This window comes from Harmonia axyridis, chromosome 7, assembly GCF_914767665.1.
Source record: "Harmonia axyridis chromosome 7, icHarAxyr1.1, whole genome shotgun sequence".
NCBI lineage: Eukaryota > Metazoa > Arthropoda > Insecta > Coleoptera > Coccinellidae > Harmonia > Harmonia axyridis.
The window spans coordinates 20,843,060-20,865,127 of NC_059507.1; the positions used below are offsets into that span (position 1 = coordinate 20,843,060).

At 35.9% G+C, this 22,068-nt stretch overlaps 3 protein-coding genes across 7 annotated transcripts in view; all 3 read left to right on the forward strand.

The window, feature by feature from the left end:
• Positions 1-22,068, forward strand: part of LOC123683889 (leucine-rich repeat-containing protein 24-like) — a 191,281-nt gene that overhangs the window by 44,545 nt on the left and 124,668 nt on the right. For 4 of the 5 annotated variants that reach the window (XM_045622883.1, XM_045622887.1, XM_045622889.1 and 1 more), the window contains exon 3: positions 19,359-19,420. The exons of the other annotated variant lie outside the window; for it this stretch is intronic. The gene's annotated coding sequence lies outside the window, so the exon portion shown is untranslated. The remainder of the gene's footprint in view (positions 1-19,358; positions 19,421-22,068) is intronic. 5 annotated transcript variants of the gene reach the window in all.
• On the forward strand, positions 16,907-17,710 carry LOC123685316 (jerky protein homolog). The gene has a single exon (XM_045624974.1). The coding sequence runs from the start codon at positions 16,907-16,909 to the stop codon at positions 17,708-17,710; it is 804 nt and encodes a 267-aa protein (XP_045480930.1).
• On the forward strand, positions 17,809-19,393 carry LOC123685317 (jerky protein homolog-like). Its single transcript, XM_045624975.1, has 3 exons — positions 17,809-18,225; positions 18,278-18,500; positions 19,359-19,393. The coding sequence occupies exons 1-3, from the start codon at positions 17,881-17,883 to the stop codon at positions 19,391-19,393; spliced, it is 603 nt and encodes a 200-aa protein (XP_045480931.1). The 5' UTR covers positions 17,809-17,880.

Sequence of the window (22,068 nt, forward strand, 5' to 3'; positions counted from 1 at the left end):
TTTAAGAAAAAAAGTCCAATAAACATTGGGTCGCAAACGTTTCGTTTTCGAGATAACGAGTGTTGAAGTTTGAATTTTTTTCAAGTTTTTTTCTCATAGTATCTACACTTCACAAGATATTCAACTGAAATCTGGCATAGATATTACATTTGAGAGTTCTCACCACGTGACATGGCAATTTCGATAGAAGATCTACAGGGTGATATTTTTTCTGGAACACTGCCACCTGTTCTTCTGCAGAACTTTTTTTTGGTGAGCAACTGTTAATTTGAAAAAATGTAAAAAGAAGCTTTGTTCTTATACTAAACTTTTCGGTCTCCTGTAGTTTTGTCGTATCTACAAACGATTTCGAGAAAAAAAATTTTGAACGATTCAAACTTCAACACTCTGTATCTCGAAAACGAAACGTTTGCGACCCCATGTTTATGGGACTTTTTTTTCTTAAACTCACTTAAGGAATCTCCCCTTTTCGTTTGTACGTTCAATTCAGGAACACCCTGTATAATAATAAAATATAATCATGAAATATGTGTGGAACTGAGACATTCAAAATGTTCAGATGTTCAGACACGTTGCGCTATATGAAATCCAAACTTCAAACTGTTTAAAGAAGTTTGATTTCAAGCGAAACCTAAAGATACAGAAATCAAGTCAAGTCAACCTTTTTTTTCAAATAAAAAGTTTGATTTTCAAGTCAAGTCAAGTTTGTGACTAAAATCAAACCAGTTTGACTTGAATGCATCTCTAGCCATTACTGTCGTTCGAATGAACACTGCTGAACAAGAAAAAGGAAATATGTATCCCACCCGTGGTCTCAATGAAATCACGGTGAGAAAATTATATTTCTCGTAGGAGTTTCGGTTCCGAAGTACAGCAACTAGAGCATTTCGCCATAAATCGTAGGCGGCTGGGGCGCCCGCATACTTCACACATAAATCTGGCTTCACGCTCAGGTGACTCACGGGGTGACCCCGTCTATTAATTTGACTGCGAAGTTAGATTGCGGGCCATTATCGGTTGTCGGAAACTTTTTGTGGCTCTATCGTTCGAAAATTTCTTTATTACATTGCAGCAAACATTGTGCTATATTCGGATCAGGTCGATGAAGTAGATCACTTCCTCCCTTAACTACGGGGCGCTATGTACTATTTGTGTCTCTTCTCTCTTTTTCAATTTTTTTCGGATTTATCTTTCAAAAGTGGGATAATTTCACTTTGATCGTTTATTCTTCCTCCTAAATGATGTAGAAGTTCTATCGAAGTTTTATTTTCTTCATTCGAATGTTCATTCAACTTTTGTTCCACAACAGTCTTATCTACCAGTGTATTCAGTTTGTCAACATTTGGATCTCCTTCATTTTGGAGCAATTTTTCTGGAAATAACTTCACAGTTATATTTGAGACTTCTTTAGGAACACTTCTTGTTATGATTACATCAATTAAACATTTTTTGGTGAGTTTATTCAATTAATTCGAGATGAGATCGCGAGACTGTGAATCAAATTCGTATGCCATCATATTATTCTATTGATAAATGGTCCTTATTTGTACGTAATTGGTTCACATCTGATTAGGCGAGGTTTAGTGTCAAGCTATTTTCACACCTAAGCTCACAAATCACTAACAAAAAAAAAATTAACAAATATCTCAAAGAGAACCCAACAACTCCATACCAAATCCTCACATCCTTTGTCTAAATTAAAATTACAATTCTAAACTGAAGCCCACAACTTTTGATTGGATAAAGGGTTGAAGTCTCAACCTACTCTTAAATGCTCTAACAGATGATAAATGTCTCAGATCCATGTCCAAGCCGTTGTGCAGAATTGACCGCAGAATGACGTTGTTTTTATAAGAAAAACCCCGATTGAACAAGGAGGTGAAATGACGTGGCATGGCTAAAGTGTTGAAATTTCTGACAGTCCTGCTATGCATATTCACCCTTAAAGTAAGAATAATAAGTAAGCCTTTCTAATCTGGGTTCCCGGCCACTCGGGAATTATAGGGAATGAAGAGGCCAACACACTTGCCAGAAAAGCGACACAAACTCCTTTAATCGGCCCGGAACCTTTCTGTGGCGTAGGCAAATGCATCTACAAGAGAGAGTTTCAGGAGAAAGAAGAAACCGAAAGAGAAACACTCTGGCAGAATCTTCCTGGTTTAGATCACTCCAAAAAGTTTCTTCTAAACTTTGACTCTGCGAGATCCAAGAAGTATCTAGATCTTAATAAAAATATGCTACATATCTTCACTGGATTCCTCACAGGGCCTTAGGAAACATCTCATGAGAATGGGTCTAACAGAAAATGACGAGTGCAGATTCTGTGCGGAGGAGGAAGAAACTCCGGATCACCTGGTGACGGAATGCCCCGCCATCGCTAGCCAACGCAAAACCTGCCTTGGACATGAAACTTGTAGAAGTGAGGAAAGGCAAGCTGTAAATCACGTTATGGACAGAATAGATATGATGGGGGGCACAGTAGACCATTTGGTCGCAGTGAGATGGAACCTCCTTTATTAAATCTAAATCTGAGTGTATCTTTGAGATACTGGGGAGATGAAGTAGTGACAACCTTGAAAACGAGAGTCATAAAGACAAACTACCAAGTCTGGGAGAATGTGATCAAATTTTCCAAGGCCACTGAAGAGTCCACAGCAAGTATTCTACACTATTCGCAAATCATGGCGATCTGAAACTGTAAGACATGGAAAAAAGCAACCAGGCCATATAACATCGTGAGATGACAAGGCTCTGACAAAGTTGGGATTATACAGTTACAAGTTTGTTTTGCAGAAATTTACTACCAGCAAAAACGTGACTGACATGACTGTCAAATCTCATAATATTTATTGATGTTATAAATATCCCTCCTTTGATAGCTACCCCGTTCATTATAATTAGAAAATTCCGGACTTTTTAAGCCATGAATTAGTCGGCTTTTCACTCGATGTTTCGTTTACTACTGCAGTTAGCATCTTTAGGTCATAGATTTTAACTCGACACTGGAGATCTTCGATATTATTGTTGGTGAGCAGTTTGTGTACGCTATTGGAGTTTTCCCTCTTTTGTTGGTGTTATTCGAATGTGTGTATATTTCAAGGGCTTCCATATTCATTCGTGAACAGTAGCTCTTGGTGTTTTAGAAGATTTCTGTTATGTCCGTCGGTGAGACCATGTCTAGCGTGGACTTAGTTTAATTGGTAACACCGTTCATGCTCCAGGACTCGGATTGGAATGTTTTTTTTTTGGTTATCTCAATGTGAACTTTTTCTCAATCACAAAACAACCAGTATAGACCAGCTTTTTGATGCGGATCAATTTTATTTTTAGCACTTCTTAAGACTCGCCCCAGTATTTGTGTAGGTTTGTAAGTTGGATGTATGTTACACATCTTAAGAAGTTTTCTTATTTCATCGGTCACTGATGGTATGAATGGAAAGTTTGCTTTCCCATTGGATTTTATTTCTGTAGCCCTATTTGCTTGTGGTAGACGTCGTGGTCTTATTGCTCGTTGGTTTTTTTTCGAATTATAACTTTTGGATAAGAAGATTTGTCCGAAGTGATTTAATTCCTCCTGGACGTATTTTGGCTCACATATACGTCAGTCCATTTCTACTAGTGTCTAGAACACTCCTCGTTTTTGTTGTGTATGGTCATTAGCATCCTTTTGAAGATATCTATCTGTGTAGGTTGGTTTTCTGTTGACCCTGTGTCCTAGTTCACCTTCTGAGTTTCTTGTCACTAAGACATAAGGACATTTATACCATTTTAGAGCACAATCTCAATCTTCAATTCTCATGGTGAATTAAATGTTCAAGTACCTGGTATCGAGATGGCTTAAGAAGGATTCATTTGAGCCTTCAATATTATAGTGGCACTTCATGTTCTGTTGTGTCCGTTGGCCAAAGTAGGCGAGTGCTAACTCATCTGTTTGATTCAATCGGAAATACCGTTCATGTTCCTGACCTCGAGTTTGAATACTTTTTTTTGTAGTATTTAATCCTTAGCACAAATACTGTCTCAGTTTTTGATTTGCTTTGTAAATTTGTTCTATGTACCTAATGTCTTTCAAAAAGTCTTCGACTCCTTTCAAGTTATAACAATTAGACAGCAACGCTTGTCTCAAGTGATTTAATTTTTCTTGAAGCTCTTTTCTTATATAAGTCAAGCTCACTTGAGTATCTCTAATGTTGTTCTTTTCCGATTCGGGTTAACTTTGTTGAACAATCCTGCCATGAAAACCTTCACCATTACATAAAATGATTATCACTGATGAAGTCCATTTTAAACTCAATTTGCGACTCAAAAAAAGAACTTAATTAGACAAAATTGATAAACTAAGCATGATGAACTTCTTGACGGTCGAATTGCGTACTTGATTCAATAGAAAAATTCCAAAAACTCGAAGCAAGATAGCAGCATCCAACTGAAAGTGGAGCAGAAACAAACTCTACAACTTCCATCCAAGCGAACCCCATCCAAACATCCCTCGAGGAATTCCCAGTCTTTCCAACAAATTGGAAAATAGTTTATTCATTATACGAATAGGTCATAAACATAGCCCTCCATGCCAGTCTGAATTATTCAGCTGGTCAAGTGTAGCTCTTCTGTTCAGGCAAAAATTAGTTCAATTTCCGTTTCGTTCCTAGATGGCATTTGAAGGGGTTAAGAGACAATTAACTGTCCATTAGAGAGACATAATTGAGTTATGTTTCAGCTACTGAAGTTTAGCCGAAGTTTCTCGGATGATTTAACTCCTTCGTATTAATCCATCCGTCACTAACACAATTCGACCTTATCAAAGGTGCTGCGTTTAAAAGGCATTATGGCAATGAAAGGAAGGATGGATGATTGAAGAGATGAATAATATTCAATACCTAAGCAACAGCGAATCTTCATTCCATTGAAATAATTTTCGGTTATAATATAATAGTATTTGTACATGGTGGGCAAATTTCGATGTTTTACCACTACAACTTTTAAACCAGAGGAGATAGACAAAATCTGATAACCCATTATCGATCTCTTTTTCTGAGAAACTAACAAGGGTAGTATTAATTTTTGGCCACTTTCTTTTTTTTCGAGTTATAAGCGAAAATTGGAAAAATGGCGATATCGAAAAACATTTATATCTCCGCTAATACTGATGATAGAGCTCTGAAATTAAAACATTTTACAGGCATTTTTTTACGTAGAATCCAGTGGCGTGCTTGTCTTTTCAAAAAGGTCTTTAATTTCGAAGCTATAACCCAAAGTTATGTTTTTTCAAACGGGAACACTAGATTTCTGTGCCATTTTCATTTGAAAGCTTAATTTTTCCTGATATACTATGACTATAATAATAACTGAATGCAGTTTTCATAATATAACACGCTTGAATGTGAAATTATCTGGTCATTTTTATGCAGCAGTGCAATTCTTGGGAATAATTCATTTATGAAGGAATAATGTTTGTTTCTAGGAAATATCATGGTACTGACGAATTCTATGAATAAAATTGTGCTAGACACCCACAAATTCATTGACAACATACAATTTGAAAATAACGGGAATTACAGCTTAACACGCAGTTGTAAAAGTTTTTGTTATTCTGACTTTTGATACAGGGTCATTCGCAACTGCAGCTGATTAACGGAATTCGTCTTGAAACTGAGTTGTGGTTCTTCTTCATGCAATTCATTCCCGCAATTTTTTAATTATTTCTTCATGGAGTCCTTCATCTCACTACTGATACGGTTTGATGGATTTATCGTTCGAATGGCTGGTAAGCTGCTCCTCACTGACAACTTTTTTGCTAGACTTGAGACATCTGTAGAGTGCATCGAATAATGAGTTATCTTCATGTTTTCTGTATTCAGGCAGGTTGTGGCAGCTTGTTGGGCTGTCCAGAAGCTCATTGTATTGCGTTCTACGGAAATATTCTTATAACATGCACTGCTTGTCTCTCAAGAGTGGTTTAGAATCAAGTGAAAAGTTGATTAGGCTTAATATACTCCCGCTGCTCCTTGAAATTTTTGTACAATCTTGAAGAACACTAATCAGGATTTATGTTTATTTTCAATCAAATATTTCAATGGTTTTGTCCGTACTTCTTGTTGTTTTTGAGAAAAAGGGACTATAAATTATTCTTCCGGTTTTTTCATCACTTTTTATCTGAAGATCACACTCACAAATCAGAATTGAACTTTTGTACTTGTCAATTTTTAGAAACACTGAACTCTTCCTTCTTTGCTCGAGAATCATTTGGAGCTGCTTTCTAAACCAGCTGGAGCTGGATTTAGCACCCTTGATGACTTGAGTTCAATATCGAGTAGAAAAATGAGCCTTCTTTACGAGTATTTTATATTTGATTGATGGATCTTTATATTGAAAAATGAGGGTTCGGAGAAAATTTTCTGTATCACAAACTTGACAGGCAATAGTTAAATTCGTAGAAGGAGAGTTTCGAGTACCAACATATTATGATGAAATATAACCATGAAATTTATACTAATCTGGTATATTCTTGCACGATTTTGTTCTACAAGATGTGACAGAATGAACGGATCAGCCACAGAATTCGAAAAATATTCTTATGAATTTCTTCGTTGTGCCTTAAGAGTTCAATCTCAGTCTAAAATTGGGAGCGAATTTGACCTTCAGTGCAATTTTTTCGGAATGGTTTATTATTTTATGTTTTTTCAAATTAATTTCATTGATAATTTAATAACGTGACTTTTAATGATCCACTTTCATAAAAAAACAATGATCTGATTTAATTGTAACTTATAATGTCCCTTACGGTTTCAGCAACAATTCCAGAACGAATTGAAGAAAAATGTGGAAATCAAAGTTGACTGATATATTCACGAAATGAGATAGAATTCGGTTGGAATTCGATAATTTAATCAAACAGTAAATACGTAGGAATTGCCATAACTTATTTATCCCCATCTCGAGACCAAAACACAACGATTTTTTAGTCTGAGCAGGAGACGTTCTTATCTGAGTCGGGCTCCAAGCGTATAACACGCTCATCATAGAGAGACCAAGAGTATGAGCACAATCAATATGATTACAGGAATTATCTTACACGAATAGATGTTTACCGAACAGAAGCTGCACATAGACGCCCTAGCAACTCGAAGCTAATTACTGTATGTCTCATTACCGCTAATTTATCATTAACTTTGTTTTCAATTATGCAAAATTGGAGCAGTGTAATTGACGTTGTTTATTAAATGGAAAGATAAGTGGAGCGGCATTGGACCAGGCTGAAGGTGAAACGTTTCAAGGAATATTTTGCGCCGACTTAATAATGAGAAATTAATCAGCAAGGGCCTGTAGCTGACATTTGATGCCGCGAAAAATCGGGAATGGCGTTGAGATTGGGTTGAAAAGGATACGGGAGACATGGGAAGACCTTCGTCATGTTTTCAACAAAAAAAAGATTGAGAATGACGCTGATGGAAGTCGACGGATTTATATTTTGGTGATCTGATCTTAGAACACATACAACATAAACATATAAATATTCTGTTGAGAAAGAGCAATACAAATTGTTAATTTCAAACAATGAAATGTCGATGAATCTCAGTATTAGCAGATGAAATGTAAACGGGGCATCATACATTTCAACGTATAATACAAGAGAATAGATAAAAACCTCAGCAACAACTCTGTCTCCCAGTATAGGTGTAGTGATTGGTTTATGTATTTGTTTACAAAATAAACTGACCTATTTATATTGAAGGGCTTCTTCATCCAAATAAAATCCTTTCATCTTTCCTCTTCACCAGAAGTTGACAACGCATTTATTATAATTAAATCTGGAAACAAAAAGGGAAAGAACCAGAAATGAACTATAAATGTTATAGTTTTCATCATATATCACAATCAATCAATCAATAAGTTTATTAAGACAATGAATGATAACAATTGAAATCACCACAATAAATTGAAGGATAATAAAGAATCATATCGAAATATGAAGGCCAAAAACTAACTAATGATTTTCCCACATAATAAACCAGAACACAAATAGAATTCAGTAGGCAATATATCAATACATAACCTGCTAAAAATCCTCTTCCACGGAGTTGTTGTTCAGTTGCCTTACAAGTTTCTTGAAGAAGGATGACCACCACGTCATTGTCTATGGCCAATGTCGACAAAATAAATCACTCCTGTCCTTAAAAATCCCTTCGATATTCAAGTAAATAATACCAAATCTGCTCCGAAATCAGGAGGGTTCCTTCAACAAGGAACTATTCTCCAAGTGATGATTTTTCGAATCCTCAGGTGTAGCAGGATCGTTACAGGTCCCCTATATTGGGGAATCATCTCGCATAGATTTATAGTGATTGTATTCCATCAAAAAAAAAACGTTACAAAAATGCAAAGAAAATATGACAACATAAAGATATAACACATCGTCAAAAGTCTTGGCCCCCTAGCTTCCTCAAGAAATAAACAATCTATGTTCTGGAAATGACATGAATATTGTCCTCTATTTTAACTGGAATATATTTGATAGAAAATCTTTGTTTGTTACTCTTTGATTTATGCAGGATGAGACAAAACAGAAGAATTGAGGAAAAAACTGAATTTTCCGATTTTTTTGATTAATTATAGTATTCCACAGCTGAATCCGAATTCAATAGTCCGTATTACCACTTCTTCTTTCAATCAACTGCCCAATATGCCTAGACATCCCACGAATCAAGTCATTAATGAAATATTCAGGCATATGGTTTCATTCTGACTGAAGGGCTAAACTCAATTCCTGAAAAGTTGAAGGTTTTGGCGATTGGATATTGCTCTCCATCAGTAATCTCATACGTGCTCAATTGGATTCATGACTGGTGAGTTGGTTGGCCAGTTCATTCTCTTGATATTATTCTCTTCAAGAATGTTTCGAACCCTTCATGTGAGGGATGGTGGGGTGTTATCTTCCTGATGAATGAAATTATTCCCGAATTCGAAGCGCAGTAGAACAATGATTGGTTCAATTATGTTTTCTACGTAGGTGGCACCATTCACTGTTCGTTCAACGATAAAAAGAGGGGTATGGCAATCGAATATTATACCCCCCTAGCATATTATTGATCCGTCTTAAAAGGGCCGCTCTAGTCTGCCTGGACCTGTCCAAAGCCTCTTTTCGAAAAAGGCCTTGGAATAACAGGAATTACAACTTGAATCCAACATAATTCAACAAGTATCTGGATCTCAGTGAAAACCTCCTCACTGGCTTCCTGACATTGCCGTCTCATAAAGCACTTTATGCCAATAGGGTTTTCAAAAACTGATAAGGGCAGTTTCTATGGAGAGGAAGAAGAAACTCCTGATGACTTGGTCCCAGAAAACCTCGCCAATAGAAGCCAACGCAAAAAAGCTTTGAACTCGTAGGAGTAAAGATTTGACCAACTTGACGCCGTACTGGATTTCCTTAGAACTATAGAACTGGAAGGCTTGCTGTAGATAGGGAAGAGTAGAGAAGAGCTCTGATGGAGGTCACAGAGGGCATTGAAGGCGCGATGTAATGTCATCCTTTATCTAAGTATTAAGCAACTTTAGCTTTTAAACAATCTATAAATCTCCAAGTTGATCCACGTTACTTACTTTGTGGACTCGCCAAGGAATTAGCTCCTGCATTATTGGCTTGCTTCAATGAGGAATAATATCGAATTTTTCAAACGAACTGACAATTCAGTTCTCTCGCGAACTACTAAAGCCTATCATCCAGCCATATCAATCTGGGACCAATCCACTCCGCTCAGATCAACCAAAAACGTCCAACGGATATTCCTAGTGTAAAGCTCTTCAGTGCAGACTACTCTTCTCCAGCCAGTTTAGGTAATCTCGTCCTTCTACGGCTTTTCGCCGAACATCCAGTAAAACCGCACCCATTACCGGTCTAGCCCAATGAGTTATCCGGCAGTCAGACTCTAAAGGAAAACGAATTTGAATAAGAGAAACCTCCCCGCAATTTAACGCATGAGAGGACTCTACCTTTAGGTAATAACAGATTAGCGCCTTTGCCGATTCAGTTCCGATGTGAAAGAGGCTTTAGAAGGGGAGTCTGTTCATCGCGTGTGCGATCCGCTCCCGATAGAGTGCTTCATAACAGCAGTTTTTAGGAAATAGAAAAATAATGATTTAGACATCTCGATGATTTATTCCTAGCATTTTAGACAATCATTCTCTCATAACCAAATGAACTTTTTCCTACAACTGCTATGGAAAGTAGCGTATTCTTCACAGCTTACTCAATTTCAAAACTATGTATTGCTCATACTGTGGATAATATTATTCCCCACGGCACTTTGCCCACACCTCGCTTGGTAGACCAATGAAATTGGGCTTTTGAGTCGTTTCTATAGAAACGCAATAAATTAGCACATACTGTCAATGAAGGCCATTTTTCAATAATTCAAGTAATGGACTTGATTCAAATCAAAATGGCCTTCGTTGACAGTATGTGCTAATTTATTGCGTTTACATAGAAACGATTCAAAAGCCCAATTTCATTGGTCTACCAAGCGAGGTGTGGGCAAAGTGCCGTGGGGAATAATATTTCCCACAGAATGACCAAAACATAGTTTTGAAATTGAGTAAGCTATGAAGAATACGAATAATACGCTACTTTTCATAGCAGTTGTAGGAAATAGTATATTGTGCAACAATGGGGAAAATCCAACTTTTCTCGCGAGTGTGGAAGCGAGCGAGAAAACTACTTTCTCCACATGTTGCATACAATACTTTTCCTACAAACGACAAATTTCAATAATTCAAGTAATGGACTTGATTCAAATCAAAATATCCTTCGTTGACAGTATGTGCTAATTTATTGTGTTTCCATAGAAACGACTCAAAAGCCCAATTTCATTGGTCTACCAAGCGAGGTGTAGGCAAAGTACCGTGGGGAATAATATTTCCCACAGTATGAGCAAAACATGGTTTTGAAATTGAGTAAGCTGTGAAGAATACGCTACCTTCCATAGCAGTTGTAGGAAAAGTATAGTGTGTAACGTTTGGAGAAAGTTCTTTTCCCGATCGTGTGTTTGCAGCATCCGCGAAGTTGTCCTGAATTGAACTGTTTTAGAATTCTAGATAAATACCTGTTAACTCTGTCGAAAGTCAAAAGGATCACACATAGAGCTTGCAAATAGTAACCCTGTTCAAGTACAGAGAGATCTAAGTACATTTAAAACTATTGAGCGTAAGTTGAAATTTTTTTAATCAGATTGTAGTAATTCGACTTCATTAAAATCTTTTCACTCGCGAATGAATTAACCAAAAAAAAATGAAACACATTCAGGGAAAATAATTTCCAAGGTCTGGCATCGCTGTTCCGACGTGAAAGGGGCTTTAGGGGGCCGGTACATCGCGTGTGTAACCCGCTTTCGATTGAATACTTCATCATGTTCAATTGGTCGGATGCGGCCGAATACAGAACGTGGTAGTTTGGAAAATTCCACTCGATGTTTCCTGGGCGTTTTGGGGCTATCGCCTCTTCGACAGACGACGAGCTGAATTATGCTCTATCTGCGGCACGCCTTTCGGCAAATGAGGAGGCCCTAATCGTTGCCGACGTGCTGAAAGCTGTAAATCGTAATAACTCGAGGCACTTTGGTAAGGCGAAGAGCGCTTTGGATTCGAGAATTTTTTTTACTTCAATCGTCGATGATCACTTTGGCTATTAGTCTTTTACTGGTAATGGTTTTTGCGTGTTTTAAGGTATTTTCTGGGTGTATAACTCGAAATGTGGACAATTTCTAGAAAACCTTTTTTAACTCTTTAACTTCTGAAAGTCCTCAAACCTTGTCAAGCTTCCATTATGATTCCACAGTCTGTGAATTGAACATCTGTGTAGTTGATAACTGCTTCAAAGAAAAACGAATTTAATAAATAAGTAAGTAAGAAACTATCAAATAGTGTCTCAATGCAAAATAAATTCAACAACATACCAAAAAACCATAAAATAAATCTACTAAGTGACAGAAGAAAGAATAGCCAATAATAATGAAATTAATACAACAGTGTTTTGTATTATATGTCTCTTAGATTGAATCAGTTTTTGATCCAAATTTCAGAAAAAATCCAATGAAATGTGAAAAATCATTGATGTGTTGGGCCTCTACGATGCCTTATGCACTTAGAAATATGTTTGGGATACTTCAACTAAGATCATCGATTTCCTCTCAAGGTATCTTATCCCAGACTGCTTGTAACGATGTATCGTTAGAGGATGTGAAGGATTGGGTAAATGGATATTTACCCATAATGTCCTAGACGTTCTAAATTGGTAAAAGGGCATGATATTACGAGGCAACAAATCGTGAATCTGGTAAGATGTGGTCGCACATAATTTTGATGGCTACTGAAGCTGCTCAAGTAGATATATTATCTCGTGGAGAATACTGTGTGTACGAAAGGCTATGAGTGCTTTAGCACCAAAAATGTTTCTGGTTTGGGAGAATACAGGTGTATCCGAAGTTAATCAGTTTTCAGCGAATAACGAGAGTTGTAATATTGGAAAAAGCCGGGAAGTCCAATTTCTTAGTTTGACCCGGCAAGAATAGTAGCCCTACATCAAGAAGCTTTTGTTGAGCTACCAGATTGCGCAACGTTTAAATATTCCACAGACATCAGTGAGGTACATAGTGGTCCTTTTCCTGAAAATCAGCAGCATTGCCCGGAGACCGATGCCTGGTCGACCCATTTGTAACATCTGCAAGAGAAGACCATTATCGTAAATTTTACTCGAAGAAATCGAACGGTATCTGTAACAGCCCTCAAAGTATTTTTTGAGGACCTATAGACGGGTAGTCTCAACCAGTACCATAAGGAATTTGTTGCATTCCCTAAATTTGAGAGCAAGAATACTTACTCTCGGCTATCACCTGGTATAGAGCTACCGGCAGTGGGCAGAACACCACCAATACTGGCTTTTACCACAATAGCGCAACGTATTTTTATAGACGAGTCACAATTCGGTTTTCAACGTGAATGATCTTTTTGTAGTGATTTATACCTGTATGATTCCATCAGAGTGTATCTCTTTTGGTTTTCTTCTTCCTTTGAAACTACCTTGTAGATGCGTCCCCCTTCCCCTTATATCACAGAAACTTTCAGACCTATTTGAAAAAAGAGTGGTGCTACCTTAGGCAAGTGTATTATCCTCTTGTTTCCTTCGATTCCCGAGTGACAAGGTATCCAGACTTATTATTCTTGCTTAATGAATAGATTTCCCTTGGATGTCCCAAAATCAACTTTCAATCGATGACATGAGAGCTCAGTGCTTGAACAGTAGCTTAAATATCATAATGGATTGCCACTCATCTGTAAGTATGTATATCTACTGGGAGACAAATGAAAAGAGCCTATCCCAGATACACCAGCGCCGGCTCCTGTTGTGGTTTTCGAACCATCCGTGTACCATTCATATTTGTTTCGAAATTTTGGATTGTGCATTTCCAGTCTGTCATTCGAAACTGTATGTAAGTTTCTCTATTTCAGTATCGTAATGTGTTCATTACAGTTCTAAAAACAGTGCTGTAATGAACTCATTACAGCATCGTTTTGAGTTATATTTTTCGTTTTGTAGTTGTCTATACTGACTTCCAATCCTATCAAATTTCAACAAACGTCAATAATTGTCAATATAATTTAAGTTGGATATAGTGAAATGATTTGCAACATTATACGCAATTTCTCTTAATTCTGGTGGTGTTAAATCGATTTCTTCAGAGTTTATAGGCATTGCCTAAACTTTAATCTTTGTTTAATAATAATAATAATAATAATAATAATTATTCACGAATTTAATGCGAAATTGTAAGTTATTTCGAAATTCGAAACGAACGATTCATATTCAAATTCCGTAATCTGTCAATTTTCGTGACAGTCACACTAATTGCCAAGATACAATACAAAAGTCACTAGGATATATAATCTGGATTTCTCATTGAATTCCGCCAATATTTCACAAAACTTGACTGAAATAAAGAAAATATCGTCGGATACTCTTTGCAGAAGGCAATTCCAACACTCATGCGATCCATGCGTCGCTCGTTTTCGAATTTCGCATTCGTGTTGGAATACGAACCCATTCTGCAACTTGTTTTTGAATGAACTCTTTTCTCGCTGTATATTTCCCAGATTAGAAAACGTTGTATTTTTGCGCTAATAAAAATGTGATAAAGCAGAGTATATCATAAAGATAACCATAGTCTACAATATTCCATCAAAAATCCTTGTTCAATTAACCTAGATGTAAACTTTATGATATTTAGAAATCCCTCATAATGGCCTATTTTTAAACGTATTACTATTGTTACCCTATGCATAATGAAATGGTCACGCCATAAGAACACGAACCATTTCTCATTTCTTTACCTTAATTATTTATACAGTCGACGTGATAAGAATCTGATCGAATTGATACCGAAATACCCGAAATCTACAAAAATTGGGGATATATCCAATGAAAACAGAATATTCCAATAAATCAGGAGATCGTTTTACCGAATGCGTTAGGATCCATTAAAGCACAATCAGTTCCTATTCATAATGAATGAAAATGGGGGGTCGCAAAGATTTATATTTACCCAAAGAACCGAAGTGTCGAACACAATGCCGAAGTCAGGCCACGTGCCTGAAGAAACGAGCCATTCAAATCTATCCTATTATTATTTGGACGGTATAAAGTTTATTTTGTTCAGCCCGTCTCACTACATCTGCCTAAATGCTGTTCTGCATGCAAATGGCCACCAATATAACTCGTAATGGTGTGTAAATATCCACCGGATAATTTTCTTATGGTTATGCGATAGGCTACCAGTGGCGGATTGTATGGGAAAGCAGACAGAATCGAAATCGGATAAAAATAACTAATTTCTTGTTGAAGTTTTTACAGGATGTTCCTAAATTGGAGTTATATATAGTAATAACAAAAATGAGAGATTTCTCGGATGATTTTATGAAGAAAAATGCATGAACATAGCTCGCAAACACTCTGTCTTCTAAATAGAAATTTGATTTTTATTCAAGTTTTTTCTCATAGCATCTGCAAATCACTTGATATCCAACTGAAATTCAGCATATATATGTCAACTTACAGTTTATATCACGTTATATGCCAATTTCGATCGTAAATCTACAGGGTGATAATTTTTTAATACGGTGCCCGCTTTTTATTTCGGAAGTTTTTTGTGGAACATTGGTATTTTGAAAAAATTTAATCTAAAGCTATAATTTTCGTTTTTTGAGTTTTGTCCGAATTATAATGAAAATCCTATCAGCAAACTGTAATGAATAAAGTAATTACTAGTTATGGTGTTTATTTTCCTGATATGTAGCAATGATTCATAATGATTCGGTGAATTCGCATAACAATCACAAAAATGTAAGACCACAATAAACATCTTGAATCTCGAAAACAAAGTGCTTTGGTACACATTTATAGGAATTTTTGGTCTTTAAATTAACCAAGGAAGTTCTTTTCTCCATTTGTGTGTTAAATGAGAAAGTACTGAACAGAACTCGAGTGCTTTTGTACACTTCTTTGAATTCGTATTCACGTTATTTTTCCGTGAATTTTAGCAAAAACGTTCAAACCGTATAATATAAAATAAATGACGCTTATAATACGAACGTTTCATGGATTAATGCCAAGAAAAACAGACGAATTTCCGATCTGAAAATGTAATGGCTGCATAATTCCCTCATTTGTCTACGAAGTTAAAAGCATCTACATTATGGTCAAATTATTCAACGCTGAAAGCTGCTCTCAGTTCAAAAGAAGATGTTGATACTTCAGAATATTCTATATTGCGTGATTTTTTTGAAACGTCAGAATGACAAATGTAAACCGAAAAAATTTTAAATTTTGTCTGATTAACAAACCAAAGCATTTTTTATGCATCACGCGTTCACAAATACGTTTGAATGAGGTACGTATAGAATCTAAGAATTTTAAATCTATCAGATATTTAGGTAGGCTTTACTCAGGGCCGTCGCTAGCTAAGCTGCCGCCCTAGCCAGAGACCCAATTTGCCGCCCTAACAGAATAATATTGGGTAATCGGGGTCGGGATCTTCTACCGAGCGATGAAAAAATTGAATGCATCTCTCTGAAAAATTATGATAACAACAGAAATATTCATTAATAAGAAACCAATAATTTCGCACCTGTAAATGAAAATTAAATTCATTTTAGTATTGCATGAGGTGCAAATGAATATGAATTTAGAAAGTAACTTTTCGAATTTTCATTTTGGCAAACTGGCTCACAAAGTCTTTAAGATCCAATGATATTGCTAGTTTAGATTCAATGAAGAAATCAGATAACCGGCTAAGCCGATCTTGTGACATATAATTCTAATGTTTGATTTAATTAATTCAGTTTAGAAAAATTACGCTCTGTACTGGCTACATAAAAATGCCTAACTACACACAGGTTTGAAACTGCTTCCTCCAACTTATTATAGTGAATAACCCCAGAGTTTACCTTTGGGAAAATGGCTATGTTTACATTTTTCTTCAATAAAATGATGCTTTTCAACATACATGCTCCATAAGGTAGAGGATTTGACAGTTTCAAATTCTTACGTCAAGTAAGCCATCATCTGTAATAGTTTTGCATTTCTTCATATCCATCCATTTCAAATACAGTAGACTCGCAATAACGTGAACTTGCGATACCGTGAATGGCTCTATAACGTGAACAGAAATTCTGATCCATTGACTACTCTGTAACGTGAACATCGCAGAAATTCGGTAACATGAATAGAGACAGATAATCTAATTTTTTCGCTTACGAACACGTTCAGACTTGTTTGCATAGTCATAATACATTTAGTATCTCAGATTTATTGAAACAGTGAATATCGTACTTTGCGTTTACGGAATATCAGAGTGTAACGATGCCTCCGAAGTGTTTAACTCTATTTGAGAAAGCGAATATATTAGACGAACACAAAAAAGGTCTAAGTGTAACTGCTTTGTCTGTGAAATATGGCGTAGCAAAATCAACGATTTGTTCCATAAAGAAGAAGGCTGAAAAAATAAAGGACTCTGTCAATAAAACCTTGAAACCTAGCAAGAAGCGAACGTTGAGAAGACCGGAAAATCCAAAAATGGAAAGAAAATTATACAAATGGTTCCTAAATCAGAGGAAACATAATGTTCCTGTCACAGGAGATATGATTAAACACATGGCATCAAAATTACATGAAGAATTTAAAGAAACCAATAATTTCAATGCCAGTGATGGTTGGCTACAGCGATTTAAAATTCGACATGGCGTTAGATTTTTAAAAATTACTGGCGAAAAGCTATCATCGCAGCCAGAATTAGTCGATCCTTTCAAGCAGAAGCTGAAGAATTTAATTCAAGAACATCACCTAAGTAACCATCAAATATACAATGCAGATGAAACAGGCCTTTTTTGGAAACTTTTCCCTGACAAAACATTTGTTGCCCTTTCTGAAAAAGCAGCTCCTGGATTGAAGATGGCTAAGCAACGTATTACTTTATTGGGGTGCGTGAATGCTAATGGTTCGCATAAGTTGACGCCTTTATTAATAGGTAAAGCAGCGAAGCCAAGATGTTTTAAAAATTTTAAAAATCCGTTCATCTACAAGCACTCAAAAAATGCTTGGATGACGATAGACATCTTGAAGACATGGTTTTTTCATCATTTTATTCCAGAGCTGAGTGACATGTAATTTTTTTACGTTTCGTATAACATAATGATATCAAACTCAAATTTCAGGTCAGATCCTTTCTGCGAGGTCAAAAACTGCCTCAAAAATCAATTCTCATTTTGGATAATGCTCCTTGTCATCCGCCGGCTGAGGAATTACGAAGTTCAGATGGAATAATTTTCACTGTTTATATGCCGCCCAACGTGACTCCTTTGATCCAACCCATGGATCAGAATATCCTACGTTTAACAAAACTACATTACAGAAGGAGCTTATTGAGTCAAATTGTGAGTCAAAAGGAAAACATAACCGATGCTCTGAAACGACTTACTTTAAAAGATTGTGTGGCTCATTTACAAGTTGCATGGATCAAATTGGATGCAGAGATGATTTCAAAGTGTTGGAAAAATTTGTTTGATCGCACTGAAGATTTCACTGATGAGGATAATATACCTTTGAGTATGTTACAAGAAATGCTCAATAGAGAAAAAGTTGTTGTGAAAGATACAATATCACTCTTAATGGAACTTCAACCGGTAAGTAAAATCAGCATACATTTTCATTTCCTTCAAATTTTCTATATTTTAGCATGATTATAATGAAAAAGAAATTGAACGGTGGAATTGCGATGAGCTAGATATGAATGATGAAAATATTCCAGAAAACAGCGACGATGAAGATAACGATGTCGATATTGTAAGGCCCAAAGTTCCACATTTCGAAGCAGTGAAATCAATTTCCACTGTTATTTATTGGGCTGAAGAAACTTTGAAACGCCTGCAAGAAAAAGCTGTACTGGAAAATTTGAAGAGTAAACAAATTCAAACCAAAATTACACAATATTTCAAGTGTTAAAATAAATGAATTATTATAAAATACGTCACAAAATTTGCACATTGCCCTACCCCCCTTAAGATGAACACTTCCGATAACTCGAACACCCTTGATACATTTTGTGTTCACAGTATCGCGAGTCTACTGTAATTGCAAATAATAAACGTTTTCGTATCTGGATTTTTTTAGGCAATAATTATGGTTTATCTGCAGCTGCTGCATTGAAAATTTCTTAAGGTACATTTTCAAACTCACTATCGCTGATGCTTTTTATAGTTTATTGCGATAAATGCGACCAAAAACTATACAAACTGTCAACCAATTTCATGTCAAATAGGTGTCAGTCGTTATTTTGTTGCTACGTGATAAATGCATTTATCAAAATCAGACCTATCAAGATTTTTGTATAGTCATTGATAACGACAAGGTTATTCTTCCAGGCCTAGTGCGGGAAGTTTGTGATTACGAAAAAATGGTCTAACGTCTATGAATTAATATTAGAAAATAACATCACGGCTTGCAGACAATTTTTCCAGAATTGAAGAATTGTCTGCAAGCCGTGATGCTATTTTCTTGTACGTACTTAGCGGACTAGGCCGGAAAATGGTACTTTTTCAAAAAACAAAGCGTTTGGGAAGTCATTCTGCAGTAATGATTCCATTTATGAATACTAAAAATGACAAAACAATTGAATCGATCCTCTATCATAAAAAACGTGTCGGATGATATACCTCAAGGTCAGGTATAAAGCTGCATAAACTGCCAACCCGTGATAAATATTCATGAACCGCCACTGTAGACTACTTGAGTATATGTGTTTTTTTTTTCGTTTCAGATTCGGACGAGGACAAATCCGCTGTGGTCCAGTGAAGCTGAGTACATAAATTCGAAAGTTTGGTGAGTGTATTTACGGAATGTATAATTCCCATGAAGCTTTGTGTAATCCTTGTTCGGATGAAAAATTTGTTTTTGTTCTCAATAGGCAACAATTTGTGTGAAAGTAATTCAGATCTTGTTTTGGTGTTCCCAGCGAAAGTTTTCCTTTATTTGAATAAATGTGTTGCAATGAAGATGCGCCTCAACTTTCATCTGTTGGGTTGGTATTGAATTTTGTGTTTTTTGATCCGAAACATTCACTTGGTGTTACCATGTGAAGGGAAATTAGCAGAAGTTGAAAATATTTTGTGGATTTCCCTTATTGTAGAAATTTGTGGGTTTGACGAGGTTTCTCGGTTATTTGTGGAGATGAATCTATAACTGCTATAGATGCTTCATTTTCAAATCATGAAAAAAACTTCAATAATGATTATATTCGTTTCTTTAATATAGCCACCCACAGACGAAAACGAAAAGTAGTAAAATTCATATTGTGGCGTCGTTTGATGAAATCATAATAATAACAATGACCGGAACTCAATTGAAAAAACCGACGAAAAAACGTATGGGGAGTTCCATCGAAATTTTGTCCCCAACATGAACTATCAAATTTGATATAAGGAGGAAAATGAAAACACATATCAGTGATATGATATTTCACTCAATTTGCGGGTTTCTCCATAAAGAATACACTTCTTATATCCCATAGTGAATCTTTAAGTTTCATATTAGCTCAAAATATATTCAAGTAAATAACTAAAAATAGCAGAAAACTCTCAAACCACGTGAAACAGAAAGATCGGAATAATAACGCCTAGGTGTCAAAACTTGGATTTTAGCAGGTAGATACAGACTCATTTCTTCTATAAATTCGACAATTGGGGAAAATATAGAATTCCAAATGTTCAAATTTTCATATTTTATCAGGTAATACTCAAATAAATATATTTCATTCAATATAATAATATAGTAAAATTGTGAATTTGAAAAAACAAGACAATTCGACAATGTCGCGTCCTCTTTAGCATGTTGGAGACACATAAAAATTCCGTATATTTCCTCTATCTATATACAGGGTGGCCATTTGAAAACGAAACAGACGAGATTACAGACGAAATAAAGTTTTTCGATAGAAATGCATAAAATGAAAAAACAATTACTGTGCTGAAATCAGTATAAAAATACCTTTCAAATGAGGTATCACTCACCCCATCTTCCCTATTCAAAATTTGGGGGTGAGGGTTGTAGTAGCAAGGGTTGAAGCGCTATGCGTCCGTAACCTACAACTTAATGTCCCCCTCGAAACAGAAATCGACCTGTCCGAGCATTTCTATCGAAAAACTTTATTTCGTCTGTAATCTCGTCTGTTTCGTTTTCAAATGGCCACCCTGTATAATACTATGTGTTATACTCTAATGTCGTTTCAATTCAAATTGGAGCGTTTCTTCCTTACAATTCTTGAAATGAACACATCTCCTTACAATTCCTCTGCTGACCTAAAAAACAACTAGAACCCGATAAAAAAAGGTTATTTTCTCTGCAGCAAAAAACATCATCTGAAACTTCTTATGTCCACTATAGGAAAAACACTTCCGACGCTAGTCTGAGGCGCCAGCCACTGGCGTCGAGACGTCCGTAAGGCGGTAGATGATGCGAATATTATTTGAGATGTATCCTCCTATCGGTTCTGTTCGAGCACTGATAATCTGGAACAAAACAGCCACTGAATATTCAATTAATTCTTGTTTCTGACTGCTGCTCATCAATTTAATTTAATTCATGGGGGTCAATGTACCATTGTACGGTCCAGATTGTACATCGGTATTCTCTGTAATATCGCTGAATGCTTTCAGTCCAAGATCCTAGAAGCCAGCCAGAATTTCCTTATTTTCTGATCAATAAAATGTGTCATATTTATTTTTTTCACAGTAAAATGTAGGTAATGATTGTGGAATTTTGAATCTATGGTGAATCAAAAACAAAAGAACTGAATTCAAAGATAGAAATTTATTGTGACAATCATCTTAACAAAAAAAAAATAAGCTTGTAACTTTCTATCAGCTTCATATTTAAAAGAAAAATAAAAATTAGGTACCTACCACTATATGTGATGTTTTCGTTATTATAAAATAAAAATGGAAATCTTGGAAATTCTATTGAACATCTGGCAACATTTGAAACACATCATGGAGGAAATAGTTTAGCCAACTAACATCATAATAATGTTAAAAAAATTAAGGCACAAAAACGAACACGAAAAAATATTACATTCATTATAAACGATCCATAACATGTTTTTGATTCAATAATTTTATGTTGTGCAGCGATCTTTATTCGCTGCAAATATTCAATCAAAAATCAGTGTGTTTAGAACACTGACCTGGGATTACTCATTAAATTTTGAATGAACCGTTAAGTTTGAATTTCAAAAGATCAACGTTAACAGAAAATGCATTAGACTGCAGTTTGTATTGTCACCCTAATAGCACAATTCCTTCGTTCTTTGATCTTTATCTGATAAAATAGTTTACAATACGTTGGAATCCACGCTATCAAAGTTCAAGACAATATGGCGGCCGTGCCATTGACTTAAACATCGGGTCAAATTGTACTATTTCGTTACGTTACAGAGGCGTACTTGTACTTGAAATACTAATACTCGAGTGAAA